The sequence below is a fragment of the Diabrotica virgifera genome, chromosome 6, assembly GCF_917563875.1.
Source record: "Diabrotica virgifera virgifera chromosome 6, PGI_DIABVI_V3a".
In the NCBI taxonomy this organism is placed as follows: domain Eukaryota; kingdom Metazoa; phylum Arthropoda; class Insecta; order Coleoptera; family Chrysomelidae; genus Diabrotica; species Diabrotica virgifera.
The window spans coordinates 223,109,281-223,132,052 of NC_065448.1; the positions used below are offsets into that span (position 1 = coordinate 223,109,281).

The 22,772-nt window shown below is 33.4% G+C and overlaps 2 protein-coding genes across 2 annotated transcripts in view; one reads left to right on the forward strand and one right to left on the reverse strand.

The window, feature by feature from the left end:
• The window catches only part of LOC126886746 (tryptophan 5-hydroxylase 1), a 42,823-nt gene that overhangs the window by 15,567 nt on the left and 4,484 nt on the right, over window positions 1-22,772 (forward strand). Inside the window, exons 4-8 of the mRNA XM_050653763.1 lie at window positions 11,361-11,526; window positions 11,770-11,820; window positions 15,896-16,177; window positions 21,930-22,056; window positions 22,138-22,367. Of these exons, the coding sequence (XP_050509720.1) occupies window positions 11,361-11,526; window positions 11,770-11,820; window positions 15,896-16,177; window positions 21,930-22,056; window positions 22,138-22,367 (856 nt within the window). The remainder of the gene's footprint in view (window positions 1-11,360; window positions 11,527-11,769; window positions 11,821-15,895; window positions 16,178-21,929; window positions 22,057-22,137; window positions 22,368-22,772) is intronic.
• LOC126886747 (V-type proton ATPase subunit G 1-like) lies at window positions 1,167-9,719 on the reverse strand. The gene is made up of 3 exons (XM_050653764.1): window positions 9,539-9,719; window positions 5,785-5,981; window positions 1,167-1,266 (listed from the first exon to the last, which is right to left on the reverse strand). The coding sequence occupies exons 1-3, from the start codon at window positions 9,660-9,662 to the stop codon at window positions 1,177-1,179; spliced, it is 411 nt and encodes a 136-aa protein (XP_050509721.1). The 5' UTR covers window positions 9,663-9,719; the 3' UTR covers window positions 1,167-1,176.

Below are 22,772 nucleotides of genomic sequence, written 5' to 3' on the forward strand. Positions count from 1 at the left end.
ATATAACTTTTCAATAATGACATAAAATACAGGGTGTTCTATTTAACATTACTCAGAAAATAATGTACTTGCGTTTTGACTCACCCTGTATTTGATATAAAGAAAATTAGCAATAACAATAATTCTTAAAAATTTTAACAATAAATAAAAAAATATGGCATTAATAAACCATTGCTGTTGTGCTTATTTTTATTTATACAGGGAGTTGAACTTATTACGATTTTCATAAAAAATTGGTTATAACTTTGTAAATACCCTGTATAACATTACAAACCTTTATATTTTTGTGATGGAAAAGTTAACAGAATTTCGAATGTAAAATAAACTATAGGGTGTTCCATTTAAAAAAAAACAAAAGTTAGGTCTTCCACTCTGTTATCGAACACCCTGTAATATTCTAACTAATTTTGTAATGTGGAAGCTCAAAGGTGGCTAAAATTTTTGTTATTAACTTTTATTGCTATCTATTACTAAAGCGGAGCTATTGAGCTTTACCCTACTAATCAATCACCCTGTAGAAAGTTAATTAAAATTTTTTCGATGATGATTATGATGTTTCGATGATGTTGTGTGTTTAGTTGAAAATATGCGAAAGAATTGCATATCAAACAACGAATAATTTGGAAAACGGTGGAAATGTTTAAATTTTTAGTATGAAATAGTCTAAAGCAGTCTCCAAGCAAAGCCTAGGCTTATCGGGATATAAAGCATAAAATAATGGGAGTGTTTTTACTATATTATTTTCATAGCATGCTCTACATATTTTCCGTATTTGTGTTTCGTTAGGATCAGAATATTATTTTTCCACCAGGTGAGTATAGTTTAAAGCTCTCTAGATCCTTTTTTCTACACCAGTAGGTTTTCTTTAACTTCTGATAGTAAAATCATTATAAGTTCATGCCGAAAATCTAATTAGGAGAGATTTTTGTTAATAGAATATCTGTCAAATAAACTGAAACGGTTTAAAAACATTGTTGATATATCAATGCCAAGTTTTTTTGCACCATATAATCGTTTTCCGTTGAATCTCTGATATGTGTTCTCTTGTTCTGTAGCTATTTCACCGCAGAATTCTGTAGTAATAGAATTTAGGTATTTTATAAACCCATCAACAAAATGTAGCAGCCTCTGATATAGTAGGCATAGAAGAATAAGCACTATTAAAATATGCTGTTCTTAGATTTTATTAAACGATTTCAAAATAAAAAAATTAGGGTTGACTATTGGTTCAACATCTGTAACAAAGGATATAAGGTCTTCAATTACCTGAAAAATAAAAATATGGCATTACCAAAACATCTACAGAAATTTAGAAATAGATAAGTCAATTTTGCAGTTTTTTCTGAACATGAGTGGCACGTCTCGAGAAATAGAAGATATGTAATAGAAAAAGCCTTTTTAATGCCTACTCGGAAGAGATCTTGAGAAAAGCACTTGAGGGTGAAACAGCTGTAATAAAGGTAAACGGAGTTCCCATTAACAACATTAGATATGCTGATGACACTGTCATCTTAGCTGAAAATATTGGGAATCTTCAGAGGCTGCTGACCAGAATAGCGGAGTTTGGAAAAGGAAAAAGAGGTTTTGAAAAGGAAAAAAGAGGTTAGGAAAAGAATAGCGGAGGATATCAAAAACTCAAAGAAATAACGAGAATGTCTTCATAAACGGATCCAATATCGAACGAGTCGACCAATATGCATACCTTGGAACAATGATCAATTCCATGGGAGATTACTTACAGGAAATCAAAATCAGAATAGAAAAGGCTAGAGCAAATTTTAACAAAATGAAAAAAGTGCTCTGCACAAGAGATTTGAAGTTAGAGCTAAGAGTTAGTTTGGCTAGGTGCTACGTTTTCTCTACTTTGTTTTATGGAATGGAAGCTTGGACCTTGAAGGCTGCATCAATGAAAAAACTAGAATCATTCGAGCTGTGGGTGTACAGAAGAATTCTAAAAATATCGTGGACAGAACACGTCACAAACAAAGAGGTTCTGAGAAAGATGAATAAAAAAATGGAAATCTTAAATACCATCAAAACAAGAAAATTTGAATATCTCGAACATATTACACGTGGAGAGAGATACCTACAACTTAAACAAACTGGAACATGAAGTAAAAACCACTTCTATGTAAAAGGTATATTTATAAAAAATTTTTAGAATCCCAATGGATTCAATAAAATGAGTTCATCAGAACGTTTTCAAACCTATCGGTCCATCATCAGTGAATTTGAATACTTGCAAAATAGCCCCATAACCAAACAATGGTTGTGATTATAAATAAATCTACATTATGTTAAAATAAATTTAAAATAGCTAAACGCCGATGTTCAGGGATTAAACCTCTGGGAACATGGTGAAACTCTACCTGAGGACCAAATCAACCATCTTCGGTCAACGATGACTACTAAGTGACTTAATCCCGAAGATGGTTGATTTGGTCCTCAGGTAGAGTTTCACCATGTTCCCAGAGGTTTAATCCCTGAACATCGGCGTTTAGCCATTTTAAATTTATTTTAACATAATGTAGATTTATTTATAATCACAACCATTGTTTGGTTCTGGGGCTATTTTGCAAGTATTCAAATTCACTGATGATGGACTGATAGGTTTGAAAACGTTCTGATGAACTCATTTTATTGAATCCATTGGGATTCTAAAAAATTTTTATAAATATACCTTTTACATAGAAGTGGTTTTTACTTCATGTTCCAGTTTGTTTAACTATAAGGTATACAGCCAACCCAGGGAACTACCCCTTTTTAGTTTACCTACAACTAACTCCAATTGATTATTCAGGGAAAGATTCAAGGAGAAAGAAGCATAGGAAGACGCAGAATATTGTGGCTGCGCAACCTGAGAGAATGGTACGGATGTACATCAAATGAACTTTTCAGAGCAGCCGTCTCTAAAATCCGAATAGCTATGATGATTGCCGACCTCCGTCGCGGAGATGGCACTTAAAAAACAATAGAAAAAGATAAAAACTAAAGACGGGACTGAACGCAACCGTATTTCCCTCAGAACTCAGGATTTGTAATTTATGCCCGATTGAGCCCCTTTAATTATGGCCGGCCTGGATCGGCGCGAAGTGTTCCATCGTTTGTCGGTAAATGAGCACAGTTTAAAGGAAGTCAGAAGTTGAAACAGACTCTTCCATCTCGACTAGCGGCTGGTACGGTCACTGACAGTCAGTATCGTGGTAGTTTTGTTGTCTAACGAAGTTAGTTGTGTTGGAATTTTTATCATTGTATGAATTAAAGAGATTATGATCATGATAGTGGATAGACTACATAACAACCATCCACACATATCCACGATTGACCGGTTTGAGATCGTGAGCTCATATTTATATCTGGGATCATTGATCATAAACACAGGGTCTTGAATATTTTATCAATCAACGATTTACTATTTTAACCAAGAAAAGCAGCTGCCAACTATAAGTAAAGGATAGAATAATATTGTAAACGTGAAAGTGTGCGTAAGATAATGATAAAAATGGGATTTCTTTGGATAAATACCTGACTCAAGTGCAAGTAATTTTGTCTTCAATATACGATTTAACTTAGTATTCAAAAGAAATATTTACCCATATAACTTTGAAAGAGTAATAGGCCAGGGTAATAAGACAAAAATATACCCTGTTCGTGACACTTCAGCAGCCAGGGTACTGAAGCGTTTTTTCGACAGGTAATACCTATATGAACAAATTATAACTATTTCCTGCTTAGGATCAGCGGCCATTCTTATTTATAAACAATTAACTGCCAAAAATGGCATTTTCCCCTTTTTTTTCAAATAAACGGAAAACAGTGAAACTTATGATTTTTTTAGTACAAATAACTTCGAGATTATGGAAAAAGCTTTAAAATGACATATTACAAAGTTTGATATACTCATTTATTGTTAATATAATTGCGAAAAAAGGTCGGAATTGCAAAAAGAAAATATTTTCGCAAGAACTGTTGTAAAAGTTAGTGCACAGCTTTAAAATTTTTGTCAAATAAGGGTTCTTTGGTGCTTAATATGTGATAAAAATTTTAAAGCGATTCATTCAATTGTTTAAATTTTATTCAAATTGTTTATCCCAGACAGAATTTTTTTTGCAATAACATAAGTCAGAAGAAAATGACGTTAGGACCATTCCACAGGTGTCAAATGAAAGAGCATGAGCTATATTTTCAACATGGTTTTGGTTTAAAAAAGTGGATAAAAAATGCATTTATTAGTAAAAAATAATTATGCAAAAGTATCGTCAATTTTTTTTTATAAACTTTTTGAATAACTTTTTCCAAAAAAAATAACTTTTTTACCCTGTTTTAAGTGCACAACTACTAAGTAATGTTATCTATATCATAATTGATAAAAAATTGTAATAAATATGTATAATTTCTTATATAACAAAATAAAAAGTTTATAAGGAAAGATTTACGATACTTTTGCATAATTATTTATTACTAATAAATGCATTTTTTATTCACTTTTTTTAAACCAAGTTGAAAATATAGCTCATGCTCTTTAATTTGACACTTGTGGAATGGTTCTAACGTCATTTTCTTCTGACTTATGTCATTGTAAAAAAAAATCCTCTCTGGGATAAACAATTTAAATAAAATTTAAACAATTGAATGAATCGCTTTGAAATTTTTATCACATATTAAGTATCAAAGAACCCTTATTTGACAAAAATTTGAAAGCTGTACACTAATTTTTACCACAGTTATTGCGAAAATAATATTTTTTTAAATTCCGACCTTTTTTCGCAATTATATTAACAATAAATGAGTATATCAAACTTTGTAATACGTCATTTTAAAGCTTTTTCCATAATCTCGAAGATATTTGTACTAAAAAAACCATAAGTTTCCCTGTTTTCCATTGATTTGAAAAAAAAAAGTGAAAAATGCCATTTTTTGGCACTTAATTTTTTATAAATAAAAATGGCCGCCAGATCCTACGCAGGAAATAGTTACAATTTGCTCTTATAGGTATTACCTGTGGAAAAAACGCTTTAGTATCCTGGCTGTTCGAGTGTCATGGAAAAAACCTTATTACCGTGGACTATAAAACTACTCTAGTAAAACTAAAAGCCTAACACGAACATAAAAAATCAGGGTATGTGAGACAGTGCTTAGACCAGTGCTCATGTATGGGTGTGAGACATGGACGCAGACAAAGGCAACGAAAAGAAAACTCCGGTGTTTTGAGAGAAAAATCCCCAGAAAAATCTTTGGACCGTATCACGACCCGAATACTAACCAATCCCAAATGAGAACAGTGCGGCGGTCAAACAAATGTAAGAGTATAGGGTAGATCTAGCGACGTAGTCCAAGAGACTACGTCTCAAAGTCGAAGGTGGGCAGGTCATATATATACTACTACTAATAACCGCCTTGCGAAGATAATCTGGGAGGAAGCCCCGATGGAGAGAAGGCTCTTAGGACGTCCAAGAATGCGATGGAGAGACCATATAAGGTCAGATTTAAGAACAATGGGGCTACCCATTGAACCAACTATCATGGACGACCGTTCGAGATAGAAACGCGTTGTGCAGTCGGCCAATACCCACTACGACTTGTAGTGCTACAAGAAGAAGAAGAAAATAAATATTTTCCTTCTTTTCGTAAATTTTGTTACGTTAAAACCCGGACACATTGAAACTTACGATTTACGACACAATACAAAGCGTTAATCTATTTCATTCTCTCCCCCGGTCACGCGAAGCTCGCTAAAATTTGTCCCGCACGGAGATAATGACAAAAAATAAACTTTGTTATTACCTTATCCTTGTTTTGTTCTACATCTCTTTTACAGTTTTGCAATTGCGTTTCCATATCGTGTTGAATTTTCGTTTCTACATGATCACTGTCTGCATATTGAGCTTCATATTGAAGGAAGTATTTTTCTCTTTGGAGCCTGTATCTTTCTACTTCAGCTTCTGCTTCTTCTTTTGCTTGTTTGAGTCTCTTAACCTTACCTATTGAATGAAAGTTAGTAATAAATTTTATTTAGTAGTAAAAATTGTCTTGTGTCATAAATATGGATTTAGACAATATTACCAGTTAAGTGTAAGTACTTTTACCAAAGAATTCAGCAAAATCAGCTATGAAAGTGTAAATTTTATAACTCTTTATGATACGTACACCCTCAAAACAAAGTTATGGAGTCATAACATTTATTCCCTTACAGCTGGATGTTTACAGGTTTGTTTATGATAAAAATACCTATAGGCTATTGATTATATTCAAAATAAGATAGCTAAAAGGAACTACAACGTTAACGGGGTTTTATTATTTCATATGGTCAATGGACATCTATATATGAAAAAACCGCGGAGTGCTACCATTTAAAGGGGTGCGTTTTTGAGAAATGGGTGAATTAGTCCCTGGGCACAGGTTACATTAGGGTGAGTTCTATGCACTTTTGGTATAAACATACCTACATAAAAATTGTTCCTGGTTAAATTTCCTATCTAAATATTGCTTTTTAAAGTCAATGATACTTTTTTTTACAAAAATATATTCAAAAGAAAAAACGCAAAGAAACCCAAAAGAAAGAAATTTTGTTTTTTGTCCCTTAACTTTTGTCCACGAGGATATAGGTATAGACATTGCTTTACAGAAAAAAGATCTACATATTTCTTCTTTAAAATGTTGTGTAGTAGAGGTAATTAGGATTTATAGTTTTCGAAATATGATTTTTCAAAGTTCGCCACTCACAGCAATTTTGGGCAATTTTCCTTGTAATTTCGCAAATATTGTTCTGTAACTTTTTTCCACGTAACTTTAGGTATATGAAATGGTACACGTAATAGAAATAGAAATCAATTAGCTTTAAAATGGTCTACTGTCTAACGTTGTACGAATTTTTTTTAAAGAGATTATGGTTTTTCAAAGTTTTATACTTTTAACGATTTTTTATAATATAATATAAAAATAAAATTATATTATTATATGATATATTGTATATTATATAATATTATATTATATATAGTATATATAATATAATATTATATTATATAATATATAATACCTAATATAAAAAAAACATTATTTTTTTACATTTTTTACGATTATTTTTGAAATTTCTCATTATAACTTTTTTTCTTCTACATTTAGGTATATATTATATTATATAATAAAAAAAGCTTATTTTGTTTACTTTAAAATTTTGTATTACAAAAAATTCGAGGATTATTTTTGAATAAGATATTATTTTTCAAAATGTAATAAGTACTTGCAACGATTTTTGATTTTAGGATTATTTTTTAAATTTCTCATTATAACTTTTTTTTTCTTTTACATGAATATGCTATATATTGCTGAATAAAGAGGGCTTACTTTCTGTTCTTTAAAATGGTGTATCATCTATATTTAAATAATGGAAACCGAGTGATTCTTTGATATTTTTTTACCTGTATTATTTAAAATTATTTCTTTTACAAAAATTACATAAACATTAGTCTTAGAAAACATCACTTTAGTTAAAATTATTTAAACGTTGACATTTAAAAAATTTCAAAATCAAAGTCCATCTCTTCGTTAGCATTAGCTTCAATATCTTCCTCTGACACCTCAGTTATCTTAGAGTCCCACAATTAGTACCCATGCACATGCACCCTTTGCAGAATATTGAAAAACTAATTCCTATCTTCCTACAACCGCAGTTTTTTGTACATCCTTTGGTACATTTACATGCTATTTTTTCAAGCAAAGCTTGTGGTGCAGGAGCTTTGACACTAAATATTGGAATTAATCCATATTTTGAAGTTTGCCCGGCCGAGTCAAGTGGATCCAAAGTATTACCTATAAAAAATAAGATTCAATCATAACACACAATCACATAAAAAAGTTATAAGGAGAAATTTAAAAAATAATCCTAAAATCAAAAATCGTTGCAAGTACTTATTACATTTTGAAAAAGCATATCTTATTCAAAAATAATCCTAGAATTTTTTATAATACACCATTTTAAAGTAAACAGAATAAACTTTCTTTTTTATTATATAATATATACCTAAATGTAGAAGAAAAAAAATTATAATGGGAAATTTAAAAAATAATCGTAAAAAATATAAAAACTTGTTAAAAGTATAAAATCTTGAAAAAGATAACCTCTTTAAAAGAAGTCGTACAACATTATACAGTAGAACATTTTAAAGGTAATTGATTTCTATTCCTCTTACATGTACCATTGCATATGCCTAAAGTTGCGTAGAAAAAAGTTACAGAAAAATATTTGCGAAATAACAAGGAAAATTGCCCAAAATTGCTGTGAGTGGCGAACTTTGAAAAATCATATTGCGAAAACTGTAAATCCTAACGACCTCTACTAAGCATCATTTTAAAGAGAAAATATGTAAGTTTTTTTTCGAATAATGTCTATACCTATATCCCCGTGGACAAAAGTTATGGGACAAAAAACAAAATTTCTTTCTTTTGGGTTTCTTTGGGCTTTTTCTTTTGAATATATTTTTGTAAAAAAAGTATCTTTGTGCATAGAACTCACCCTAATGTAACCTGTGCCCAGGGACTAATTCACCCATTTCTCAAAAACGCACCCCTTTAAATGGTAGCACTCCGCGGTTTTTTCATATATAGAGATTCATTGACCATATGAAGTAATAAAACCCCGTTAACGTTGTAGTTCCTTTCTATAGTACATAATCAATAGCCTACTATAATTTACTGGTAATATTGTCCGACAAATTTTTAAGGGTACTCCAGTTGTTGCACACACCAAAGTTTAGAAACCTCTATATTTACGAAACGCTCACCTTCCAAAAATTTTCGGTATTAGAAAAGTTGTCCTACTCAACATGAATAGCTTAGCTTGCTTTACTCGATCAAACGCCTTCTTGTAATCAACCAGACATGCGTATACGTCGCAATTGACGCTTGTGAATATCTGGAACTAGCTTTGTATTGAAAATAAAGCCTCTCTCGTACCAACAGCACTTATTAACCCGAATTGGTTGAGGAAAATTTGGCTTTCACACATCTTGTAAATTCTCTTATAAATTATCTCTAGGAATAATTTTATAAGTCGATCGGACAGCTCAGTGGGACTAGCGGCTGACCGCCAATTCACTTCGCCGTGAGGTATGCGAGTTCAAGCCCAGCTAGGTCATCGGAAAAACAAAAAAGGCTAACGGGTCAGTATACAATTCTAAATATGAATCTGGCGCTTAGACTAGAACGGCGTCTGATCGGCCTATGAGGAAGCAGTACGGCAAGGGATGTCTTGCGGCTCGGTGATACTCCCTCATAGATACTTACCTGAAGGGCGTTGAAGCCTAAAATACCGGTGTATATATAATTATATGAGAAGATTTATCAGTCTTATCGAATGGTACTCCTCGCATTTTTTGGCTTCTTGTTTTTTTGGAAGTGCAATAGACTTCAGCCATTCTGCTAGTATTTCTCCAGAGTTGTATATGTTGTTGAGTATGTTTGTGATTATTGCTTTCATTGTCCATTAATTTGAATCGTTTTGCTTACATACATCAATAAAAAATTGCTTTTAATAACTTACGATTTCTAGCATCGGCAATTTTTTCAGCTGCCTTTTTCTCTGCCACTAGTAGTTGTTGAATGCCATGACTTTCCATATGAATGTGGCTTTGCTGGTGTTGGTCTGTAACGGAGCTGTTTCTCATCGTGACAAAATGTAAAATTATATCACAGCAGAAATTAGACACCAATAACTGACAGTGACAAATTGACTAAGTTCAAGTTATGTATAAGTTAAAGTCTTCATAGGCGTAACCAGGGGGATTTGGGTGTTATAACCCCCCCCCCATTGGGATGTACTTTGAGATCTATACGCTTAACACCATACACGCTAGAGACCTTTCAGTAGTTGTAACCCCCCTTAGGGCCTTGTAACTGTAACCCCCCCTTAAGGAGTTACCATCCTGGTTACGGCCGTTGAGAGTCTTACAACTATATACTTCAATACTTTGTCTTATGTTCATTCCATTTTCTAATTTTTATATCCATCTCACTATTTCTACTGTATTGCTGCATTTTAAGAACAGCCACCGTGACTGTAACACTGCCTGAAAGGAAGTATGGGACGGGCATGTGGTAGTTGTGAAGATCTTGTTGACTCTTACCAACCGAAAATGGGTCGGCTATCACTATTTCAACAGATACTGGTCTCGCTTGAAAAAATCACAAAATTCCAAAACTGTTGAGGGAGTTGTATGTGTTCTCGAGACTACTGGGGTCAGTGCAGAACATGTCTTAGTTGTAGTTGAAAAACTTTTATTGGTTGACGACTCCTCAAATCTGACTCAATTTTTTTTTCTTATTGTAGTTTGTAGTCAAAGTTACTCTGAGTCCTGTAGCATGCCTGACGTCTTTTTGGATAGCTGGTACAGACATAGCAGAATTTGCTCGAATGAAAATTCTGATATATCTATTCTTTTGCTCATTGATACCTCGGGATTTATCAGAGCGAGCTCTATTCTGTTTCGAATTTGTCTCCAAAACCCATTCCATATCCTTAAGATATTATTCTGAGAACCACCCACTCTTTTCGCCACGAATCTCTGTGAACGGCCTTCTTCAACTAAAGCGATAGTTTTTTGAAACCAATGAGATCACTGCTGTGAATCCCACAAAATAAATATCATCTTCATCATGGCATCTACACTCCTAGCTGAGTGATTGCCGCCCTCTTTGGGCTCTTCCGATTTGTTTGTCGCGGTGAATCAATCCGCATTAACATTTTGGTTTTACAAGTGGTTGTGTGACTTGGCATCTTCTACAATTTTCCTCCATTCGTTCCTGTTTTTGCTTATGGTTACATATTCTCAGACTCCCATCTTCTTAAGGTCCTCGACTATCTGGTTCCCCCATCTAGTTTTGGGTCTTCCTCGTGGTCTGCCTGATACAGGTCTCCATTTGGAAATTTTCTTGATAACGGCTTCTGGATTCCTTCTTTCTATATGTCCCATCCATATGAGTCTCTGTGCCTTGATAAATCTGACGATGTTTTCTCCTTTCAGAAGTTCTCTTACTTCGTGGTTCATAAGTTTTTTAAATTCATTATTACCTAAGTTTAGTGGTCCTGCTATCCTCCGAATTATTTTCCTTTCTAGGGTCCTCAATCTTTCTTCCTCTTTATGTGTCAGACACATTACTTCAGCACCATATGTGATTACTGGTCTAATTGCTGCTTTGTAAATTTTCAGTTTTGTATTCTGAGTAAGCTTCTTATCTTTGAGGAAGTTACTGTATTTCCAGTAGGTTCTGTTTCCTGCCTGGATTCTTTCATTAATTACGATGATTCTATCATTAGTTCCACAAAAAAAATATAAATAAGAAATATTAAACTAACTCTCTTCCAGATTTCGATGAAATGCCCTGGTTCCCCAAAAAGATTTCGGAGATAGACTTGGCGCAAAACGTCTTGATGTACGGAAGTGAACTGGATGCTGATCATCCTGGATTCAAGGATCCCGTTTATCGAAAAAGAAGAGAACAGTTCTATCAAATTGCTATGAAGTATAAATAGTAAGTACCTAGTATAAGATTATTTTGACGTTTCGATTTTCACTTTGGAAAATGATATTGTTAATATTTTTGAGTTCCGGTTTTGGGAATACTCTATTGGAAGATAGTTCAATTACCTATATTTGCTGACATTGAATACTTAATCTGACAAAAATTTTCCATAGTACAGGTCTAATAATATTTTATTTTACATTAAATTAGTGTTATATAACAAAATTATTTAAGGCCGTTTTTTTATTTTAGTGGGGATCCAATTCCAAAAGTAAAATACACGCCTGAAGAAATTAAGACTTGGTATGTATTAAATGTTTTTACTTGTGTGCACTTTTATAAAAGTACAAATACTTTGATGTCTTTTTTTTACTATCTTGTCCTAAAATTTCTTCTGTTTCTCTATTAAAGTTAGTACTAAAGGAAACAATGCTGACTTAATCCAAAATATCCAATAAATTTCCAACAAATAAAATATTTTACGAAGCCGATTGGAAATAAATTTTGGGCAACCTAAAATGATGACCGATTTAGTACCTAGCGGACCATTGAAACTAGAAAACTACCATATCGAAACTGTTGACAAATACATCTATCTGGGCCACGAAATACAAATAAGTAGAGATAACTAAACGTGCGAATTATCTAGAATGAAGAATAGCGTTAGGATGGGTAGCGTATGGCAAACTAAGAGACGTGTTCAAGGAAAACATCCCAATAAAGCTAAAAAGAAAATCAATTAACCAATGTGTACTTCCGGTGCTCACGTATGGAGCTGAAACACTGACATTGACTATATAGTCGGATAGCTTGTGGTGTGAAGGCTTCTTCAGGTGCTGTCCTAGGTTATCCACACCTCATGATCTTTTTCGGGAGCCGTCAGGTGGTAGTTTGATGTACTGGTAGTTCGGTGGTTGCCTCCGGAGCTGTCTAACTGTTCGTCGAACCCATAAGTGACGGTCTTGAGGAACTGCTATTTACCATTTACGATGTGATTTACCCTTTCTGGGGAACATTCTATTATCAGGGGCAAAACAGACGATGTAAAGCTAGGGCCACACCCTTCTCCTGGGTGCCTAGAAGAGAAATCAAGATGTAGATAACCCGCAGCATAAATTTATGAAGGGCGCCTACCACCCAAGTCAACAAAACCTTAATATTCCCCACAAGCAGCACAGAAAATCATATAGGTGACTTCTAAACCAAATAGTAGACCCCAAATGTTTTAATTCGAACACCCCAATTACAAAATACAATTAAATAAATGAATAAAAATAAAATAATTTTATCGCCAACCGTCATAAAGTCATTCATTATTGTACTCATTTGCCGCCATTTGCGGCAGTAAAGTAACACTTTATTGTACTGAAAGAAGAATTTTACTTTACCTGCCGCGATTAATCAAATTAACTGAGATTGAATGTAAGTGGTCGATGGCAGTAATCGATTATTTATTTGAGTGACCTTAAAATTTATTTACTTTAATTATTAAAAATATTGTACAAAATTTACGTTATTATTAATTAAATTTATGTAATAAACTGAAATTCTGTAGTATTTTGCAATTATATTTATAAAACATAAATCAAAACTTTACAGATTTAGTAATCAATATTGATACCTAACAACTATCGATTAAACATCGAAATCGGCCATCATGCAAGCAAGAGCCTTCTGTCATTACTGTCATACGAAATTTTTATTTTGTGTAAAAATAAAAGAAATCTTAAATCTTTTAAGTTTCGTATTAATGCGAATATAGTATGAAATGGTGTTTTTGTTAATTCGATTATACCTATATAGGACGGTGATAGATATGTAGGTACTGATAATTTGTTAGCAAATATATTTATTTAGATTTTCTACTATTCATCACAGCAAATCAACTTCGCTGCGGCAGGTTACACGCTACACTTCATAAACAATGACGTAAATATCAACGGTATTTTTAATTTTTGGTATTTTACTTTAAGTGTTAAAATTAGTATATTATTTAAATATAAATACGATAAAACTGTTTAAAATATATTTATTTCCTTGAAATCATGATAATAGAAGTATAACTTCTGTGCGTACAAAGTACACACTTTTTTTTCATTAGAAGGATGTAATTAAGTAAGTGTTAAGTAACTGTTAATGTTTTTTATGATTGGCGATAAAATTTTGTATGCACCACGTCAGTAAAGACTCTTGATCGAACTCGTCTGTTATTCGCCTTGCTCGCTACGCTCGCTCGGCTCATAATAGCAGACTCGTTCGATAAAGAGTCACTTTACTGACTTGGTACATAAATAACTATAATCCCACATATTTATATAAAATTAACGTAATAAATTAAACTTGAAAATAATTAATATTTAACACAACTGCTGATGCTAATGAATTAGCATTCACGGAAAATAAATAAATAAATACCCCAAAATTATTTTCTTATTGGATGAATCAAATTTACAACACAAATAGGTAAAAAAATAAATATATTCTGCAAATTCGAGTTAGTCAATTAATAAAAAGTATGATCGGAAAACTAAATGATAAAACCACAAAAACAACTTACCAATTAGGTCTGTAGTTACTTGATGCTACCTACTTGGCGGATATTATAGAAATGAACCAGAAAGGCAGCAGCATGGTATTTATGAAAGTAAATGAAATTAATTGAAGGTCAGTATTAGCTGATAACGAAAAAGACACTCTTTTTGAAACTGGCAAAGTTGAACGTTTTAAAATTACAAAAAATTAATGGATTGATAAATCATTTTGCTTCGGAATAAAATATTTAGAAAGAATGACTACTGACAAAAATGACAATATTTTGTCAATAAATACTATTTGAGAGAATGGAAATAATTTTTCTAATTTAAATTGGGCATCACTAACTTCATTTTAAAATTGAAAGTGTATATACAGGGTGCACAAAAAGAGTATAGATGGAACGACTAATGAATGTTTGCTAAAAATGAAAAACAACAGCTACCTGGGAGGACCTCTGAATTCAGAGTGAGTCTCATTAAAATAAATTCTACAAAGTAGCTGGTTTGCACGCTACATTCGTTTGTCTGCCCTTGGCCGCTACTTTAACATCTTCTTTGTCCATCTTCTTTGTCCATCTTTTGTCTCTCTGTTTTGCGACGGGTCCTGACGATTTCCACTTCAATTTCGTAATGCGTTTTATGATGTCTTCCACTCCAGTTCTTCGCCGTATCTCATCACCTCTAAATGCAGAGTGGGTCTCATTAAAATAAATTCTACAAAGTAGCGGGTTTGCACGCTACACGAAGTCGTGGAAGACCACCTACCAGATGGACCGCCGACATTTAAAGAATAGCGACAAACTGAGGACGGAGAAGGGTGGAGACACCTTGAGGAGGCCTATGTCCGAAAGTGAACAAATTTGGCTGTGTGATGATGATGATGATAACATGTAATTACCTCCCAAAATTATTTTGAACCACACACTTAAACACAGTCCACATACTCTGAAATAATTATTTTAACGTAAAATTCTTCTCAGTTTCATATTTTGTCACCACGATTTTTTTATAACTCTTTGTGAACTTTGCATGAATAATGATTTATCTATATCAAAACAATTCTTGGTTTGAAACAAATTCTTTGGCCACGTATAATTGATAGGCGTATTTTGTCTTAACGCTTAGCAGCTGTTTCCATTCAGTTTGGCAAGAGTTAATTAAATTTAGAGCTGTCAGTAAACATTACACTCGATTATAGACCAACACAACTAATTGATTGATTAAAGAGATTAATTGAAGGGCTGTTAAGAGTTATTTAAAAATGAAGCAGATTGTGTCGAGTGTTTAATTGATTTTTCGTTGAAAATAAATGGCACGATTACAAAACTGTATACTTAAAGACTTTTAGAGTTTTTCTATTATATGTATTTAATCAGCAATTCGTCTTCTTCTTAGAGTACCTGTCCGTTCCTAACGTTGGCGATCATTCTGGCTATCATGTCTTTGTTGGTTGCTATACGGAATAGCTGTGTTGAGGTTTTTCTGTAGCATGCTCTCAGGTTAGCAAGCCAGGATATTCTTCTTCGTTCTCGGGCCCTTTTTCCTTCAATTTTACCTTGCAAAATGCATTGGAGTAGCTCGTATCTGCCTTGATGTCTCATTATATGTCCCAAATACTGCAGCTTACGGCCATTCACGATGTTGACCAAATCTGCGGTTGTGTTCATCCTCCGTAGTACTTCTTCATTGGTGACTTTGTCTGTCCATGTCCTATCTATACTCTGTATATTGGAAATATTTCATTTAAAACTTAAATTTAAGGTTTTTTTTATAAAAATGAAATACCAGTAGTTTGCCCTTTTATTTCATTAATTTCATTTCTCAAAAATATATATTTTTTCTAGGGGCACAGTTTTTCGCGAATTACAAAGACTTTACGAAAAACACGCATGTAGAGAATATTTGGAGAATTGGCCGCAGCTGGTTAAGTATTGCGGATATAGAGAAGACAACATCCCTCAGCTTCAAGACGTCAGCGTGTTTCTTAAAAGAAAAACTGGATTTTCTCTTAGACCCGTTGGAGGATACTTAAGCGCCAGAGATTTCCTGGCAGGACTGGCATTTCGCGTTTTTCATTGCACTCAGTATATCAGACATTCTACGGATCCGTTTTATACTCCAGAACCGTAAGTACTTCTTTAGTTTCTTGTAATATCCTTGTATAAATTCTTGTGTTCTTTTATGAATGGGTGAATAATAAAGTAACAACGCACTCAGTAATCCAGATGTCTGGAATACAATTTGTTACAAGTTTTTGCAACTATATAACTGGAAAAATTTCTATAAGATATGTAACTTTCTGTAAGAAATTTATCTAAGTGGTGCTACGCCTCTGGTAATAAAATCATTTTTTCCTTCATAAACCTACCGAGTAGTTGTTTCTCAAAATCCGTGTAGTTGCAGTTAAAAACCAGTAAAAATTTAGACTCCATAGACTGTGGATTTCAAGATGTCATCTGAGATCCATTTATTTTCTTGACTAAGTTACTTCTATAATGATTGTTTGTAGAGATTTCGTTTTTAAACTTGGTTTTTAAATTTATTCCATAGTTCCACTAGATCTATTAACTGTTCTTCGACGTTCTTTATTCTATTGCTAAATTTTGTTTTAATGTTATCTTTTATGCTTATATCGTAGGTAAAGTAAACTGGTTTTTGGATTTTGTTGCTGGATTCGTTTTACTCTCAGTTTAATATCTGCTACAAGTGGTTGGTGATCAAATTAAATATCTGTCCCTGGAAATGTAGTGACTTTTTTGACGGAATTTCGGAAGCGCTCACTTACATAATCCATTTGATTTCTTGAAAACCCAAGTTTACTGTCATCATCAAATGAACTCTCCAAGTATATAGTCGTCTCTTGGGTAGTTTATACTAGGTGTTTGCAATGAAAATGTAATTATCTTTACAAGATTCATACAATATCTGTCATTGTTCGTTAGGTTGTCCAAGACCATAAGAATCTACAGTTTGAGCTTATCGACCTTCTCCTACTTTTGCATCGGTTTGGTTTTGCTTCATTTTTGTTTTAGAGTACCAATTTTCGTTTATTCCGTGCTTCCCTTATAGTTTGAAAGCAACGCGTTATGCAAACGCTTAATAATACATATTAATTAATATCATTAGTTAGTTTATTTATATCATGTCCTAGTTAGTTTTGTTTAGTGGATTCCAACCTCGCTCCCAGAAGAAGAAGCCACACATTAAAGACGTACAGAGCCTAAACGAGGTTTTTATAACTAATTCTAGTTCCAACTGTAAACGGTGTTATATCTTACTTTTACTTTACTCCTCTTGATTCCATTTGGAACATAGGGCCTCTACAGTCCCCCTTTATTCATCTCTGTTTCTGGCCAGGGCTTTCACTTCTTTCCATGTTAACTCATTGTCTTCTAGCTCTCTGGTAATATTTCTTTTCCAGGATGTCGTTGGTCTGCCTTGTTTTCTTTTTCCAGTTGGTTGGTAATCCAGGGCTTGTTTGGTTAAATCATCTTCATTTTTCCTTAATATGTGTCCAATAAACTTCCATTTGCGTCTATTTATCGTTTTGGCTATCGGCTCTTGATTAGTTTTTCTCCAAAATTCCTTGTTACTTATCCGATTTGGCCAATATATTTGCAATATTCGTCTAAGGCATCTATTTACAAATGTTTGAACCTTTTGTATAATCTTTTTCTCTATTTTCCAAGTTTCTGCTGCATATAGCAAAATGCTTTTTACATTTGTATTAAATATCCTGATTTTGGTTTTGGTTGTTAATTTATTGGACTCCCATGTTTTCTTCAGCATATAGAACGCATTTTGGGCTTTAGTTATCCTTCCATTAATTTCCTCTTCTATTCCACCGCTAGCGTCAATTATGCTTCCCAGATAGCAAAACTTCTGTACATTTTCTACTTCTTCTCCTTCAATGAATATACCCATTTCTCTTTCCGGATTTACCTTCATAAGTTTGGCTTTTCTTGTGTTAATCTCTAGTCCTATTTTCTTGCTTCTTTTGTCACCTTATCTGTTTTTTTCTGCATATGTTGTCTTTTTTCGGACACCAGACATATATCATCTGCAAAGTCTAGATCTTCAAGCTGACCGAAAGCATTCCATCTAATTCCTGTTTTATTTTTCGTTGCCTTCTTCATGACCCAGTCGATTAAGATCAAAAATATGGTTGGAGATAGAATACACCCCTGTCTGACTCCACTGTCTATGTTGATTGGTTCTGTGAGTTTCCCATTGTGCATGATTTGTGCGGTATAGTTTTCATAGAACATTTTGATAATTCTTATGTATTTTAATGGAATTCCATATCTCTTTAATATTTCCCACATTTTTTCTCTGTTAATCCGGTCCAAGGCATGTCCAAAGTCAATGAAATTTATATAGATTTTGCTCTGCCATTCTATTGTTTGTTCTACAATGTTTCTTAATGTGTTAATACGATCTGTGCATGCTTTATTACTTCTGAAGCCCGCTTGGTTTGGTCTTAACAACTGGTATATAATTTCTTTCATTCTTTCTAGTATCATCCTTGTCATGACTTTACTCACTGTAGAAAGTAGTGTTATTGCTCTCCAATTGTTGCAATTCGTTTGATCTCCCTTCTTGGGTATCTTTACAATTATACCTTTTTTCCAATCATCAGGTATTCTCTGCTCCTGCCATATTCTGTTTATTAGTACATACAGGATTTCTTCCGATGTTTCTCTATCTGCTTTCAGTAGTTCTGTGGTAATGTTATCTATTCCAGCTGCTTTCCCTCTTTTCAGCTGTTGTATTGCTTTACTTACTTCTTTTTTTGTGAATTCCGATTCGGTGAAGCTTAGTTCTTCCTTTATTTCTTCATTTTCCATTTCGTGTTCTATTATTCTGTTGGCATATACTTCTCTAAAATATTCGATCCATCTCTCAACTATTTCCTTTTCATTCTTCAATATTTTCCCGTTTTTGTCTTTTACATGCTCAACGTTCATTTTTCCGCGCGAGCTTAGTTTTTTCGTCGTTTTATATATAGTTCCCATGTCGTTGTTTTTTTGCTGCTGTTTCTGCTTCTATTAATAGTTCTTCGTTATATTGTCTTTTGTCGTTTCTCGCACTTTTTTCTCTCTCTAACTTCTTTATCTTTCTCTCTATATTCTCTCTTCACTTGTTCCCTATCTCTTGGATCATTTTTTAGCATTTTACATTTTAGTAATTCCCTTTCTTTTATTTTTTCCCACGTGCTTCTCGATAGCAATGGTTTATTACTTCTTTTTTGTATTCCTATCGTTTCTTTTGCTGCTTGTGTAAATACATACTCGCATTTATCCCACAGCTCTTCTATCGTGGCATTTTCTGTGTTCTAAGTTTTATTATATAATTCTCTTAACTTGGTCTTATATTCTTTAGTATATGAACTCTCCAAGTATATAGTCGTCTCTTGGGTAGTTTATACCAGATGTTTGCAATGAAAATGTAATTTTCTTTACAAGATTCGTACAATATCTGTCATTTTTCGTTAGGTTGTCCAAGACCACAAGAATCTACAGTTTGAGCTTATCGATCTTCTCCTATTTTTGCATCGGTTTGGTTTTGCTTCATTTTTGTTTTAGAGTACCAATTTTCGTTTATTCCGTGCTTCCCTTATAGTTTGAAAGCAACGCGTTATGCAAACGCTTAATAATACATATTAATTACTTAATATCCTTAGTTCATGTCCTAGTTCACACATATCTGGCCGTCAAGAGTAATACAGCTTTCTACACGGCCTTATAGAGATGTTCATTCAGATCCAGCTTTTTTGTTTTCCAGGAGGTTCTTCGGAATGATTCCAGTAGTAGAAACTATATTAGGTATTGTCTGGGTACTTTGCATTCTCCCATGTCTTCGTATTTGAATTTCCCTATCTCTGCACTTGGCGATCCTTTCAGTGTATTTAGAACGCAGGTTGTTGTTGTTAGGTATCGCAACATCAGTGAGTGTTATTTGTCTCGTTAATTTATTAACTTGTAGCAGTTTACATGTCTGCTCTAATGGGATCAAGAATAAGATTAACTATATAGATACTTTGGGTCGAAATGGGGCTAAAGTAGAAGGAACAGACACATAAAGCTTCATGCATACGGCAGCTCATTTTTTTGTGCGGTGGCAGGTCGTGGAATCGTTAGGGGGGTAAGAGGGTTTAAATAAGACTAACTACCTTATCCAAATAAGCAAAGGATACTTACACAGACTTGAGGACTTTCCTACTATTTAAACAAATTTGGACGCCGTTTGAAAAATCCTCAAATTCACATATCGAGTACTTACTGGACATATTCCGTACTTATGGGAACCAATTGGGGGACATTCATCTTAGATTCCTCGTCGGGTCAAACTGGGCCATTATTTACCATCCTATGACTTCTATACCATTTCTTTCTCTCTACTCTAAAACTTATTTCATTTGTATTAGACATCTGGTTAATAATTTTCCAAAAAAAAAGGTTACAGAAATAAAAATAGGTACATTTTACAATGTTTATTCAAACCTTTAGACCTTATTATTTTCACTTTGAGAATAAACATATTCTCAAACAAGAAATGAGTAAATAAAACAAATATATGATTTTACAATTCTTAACCTTATTTTTAGCAGTGTATCTCTAAACAAAAATTTGACTTATGGCTGTCAAAAGTCACTGCCATTTTATTTACTTTACATAAAACTTTCTGAGAATCCATGTTGAAAACAAACTAATAAAATATTTAAAACCTTTACCAAATTTATATCCACTTGGAATTTAATTAAAATAAACATTATTTCATACCTTTATTTTTAAAACAAAATCCAATCGTCACTTCGCACATAACCAAAATTTTCCATTCAAGAAGGGCGGGGAGGGAAGACATTCAATTTTAACCAAACAGGAAACAGTTGATACCAAATAACATATCATCGGGGTACTTCAATACAGGAATTCTTACAGGAACAGGAACAAATCCATAACATCATCATAAAAACAGGAAAAGACAGGAACCACGCACTTTTCTACCGGCAAACCAAACTGCATCACAATAATACTGTATAGGTACGATTTTCACATGAATATATCCAACTAATGCTGTGAAATTTTGAACCTGTGTTCCTTAATATTTTTATAGGACAATTTGCAAGTACTTTTCTTCGTTTACCATAACAAAAAAGCCATTTCCAAGCCGGCAAGTGCGATTTTCTGCGAGTCTGTTGAGTTCTACCCAAAAAGATGTTCAACCTTCAAACATACTTTTAGAACTAACTTTCCTCATCACCTTTCTCAGTGAGAGACGCTCACGCGTCAAGCCGATCATTCCTTCGACTGAAGACAATTGACTAATCGGCGGAGAGAACTCAACGATCTTTCAAAATTCACACCAATAATACTAAAAGATGCTTCGCGCTTAAAGCTTTTTAAGAAAATATACCAGAACTTTTCAAGGAATTATCTACGCAGTTAATAAATGCGTACACAAATAAATAAGGAATTTTGCTAAGTTTTACAATGTTGTGAAATACTGAAATATTTCCAACAGGAACGGCTTAAGAAATTTTACTGATATATAAACTCACCAAATATATTAGAAAAATAGATATTTTTCTTGGGATAGGATATAAAATTAATGGATACTATTTACAAAACATTGTAGCAGAAATCCATCTGCTACAAACTAATACGAGATCTGGTCTATTATGTGCCACTGTTTGGTCTTTGGGCAAAGTGCGGTCCCAGTATAGATTGTAGTTGTCATTCTTAAGCATAATCCTCTAAGCAACCTTTATTATTATTATAATTGTTATTAAAATATTGCTTTTTAAAATATGTTAGACTATAAAATATCACCAAAAGCAAGTGTTTGCTATATTAATTAATCTTTCTTTGATTTTAGGGATTGCTGTCACGAATTATTGGGTCATATGCCACTTCTAGCAAATTCCAGCTTTGCACAATTTTCCCAAGAGTTAGGGTTAGCGTCCCTTGGAGCCTGCCAAGAAGATATTGATAAACTCGCTACAGTAAGTACTTTTTCATGTTTTATTTAACGACTTTATTTCTTAGTAACAACACAGTAAACAAGTCACGTTGTTTGTTTCCAGCTATATTTCTTCACTGTGGAGTTCGGTTTGGCCAAACAAGACGGAGAGCTTAAAGTATATGGAGCTGGATTGCTAAGTTCAGTAGCAGAGCTCAAACATGCTCTAGAAGTAAAAGATAATGTGAAACGGTTCGATCCAGATCTTACCTGTCAACAGGAATGTATCATTACGGATTACCAATTAGGATACTGGTATACAGACTCGTTTGAAGAAGCCAAAGAGAAGATGAGGTAAGAGAAAGAGTTGTTTTTTTTTATTGTTATATTGACGTGCGAGAGAGCCAAACGGTGCGGGGCGCTCGATCGACAAATCTAGTGGATCTGAATTCATGCGAATGGTCCGGTGATCAGAAAAATAAAAAGTCTAACGCCGTAGTATAAAATTCTAAGAATCTACGGCTTAGTCTGGAATAAGCTGGTGTCTGATACTCCCCCATAGATCACTACCGGAAGGGAGTTGATGCCTAAGAAAAACGGTGTACTTGTATGATATTGATGTACATAAAATGAGGAGCTTGGTATCAAAGACGGACAACTTCATTTTTTTCAAAATTGAGTTAATGATACAGTCTTATAGGATGTTTCACAAAGAATTCAAATCTGAATTGCTTTAGTTTCAAAAGCGGCTAGAACATG

Bases quoted from the DNA above. Each gene is read 5' to 3' on its own strand.
- LOC126886747 (XM_050653764.1), bottom strand. From the start codon at position 9,662: ATGAGAAACAGCTCCGTTACAGACCAACACCAGCAAAGCCACATTCAT. The intron at 5,982-9,538 runs GTAAGTTATTAA...TTCATTCAATAG, and splicing joins AATTGCCGATGCTAGAAATC to GTAAGGTTAAGAGACTCAAA. The intron at 1,267-5,784 runs GTAATAACAAAG...TTTATTTTTCAG, and splicing joins TAGAACAAAACAAGGATAAG to GTAATTGAAGACCTTATATC.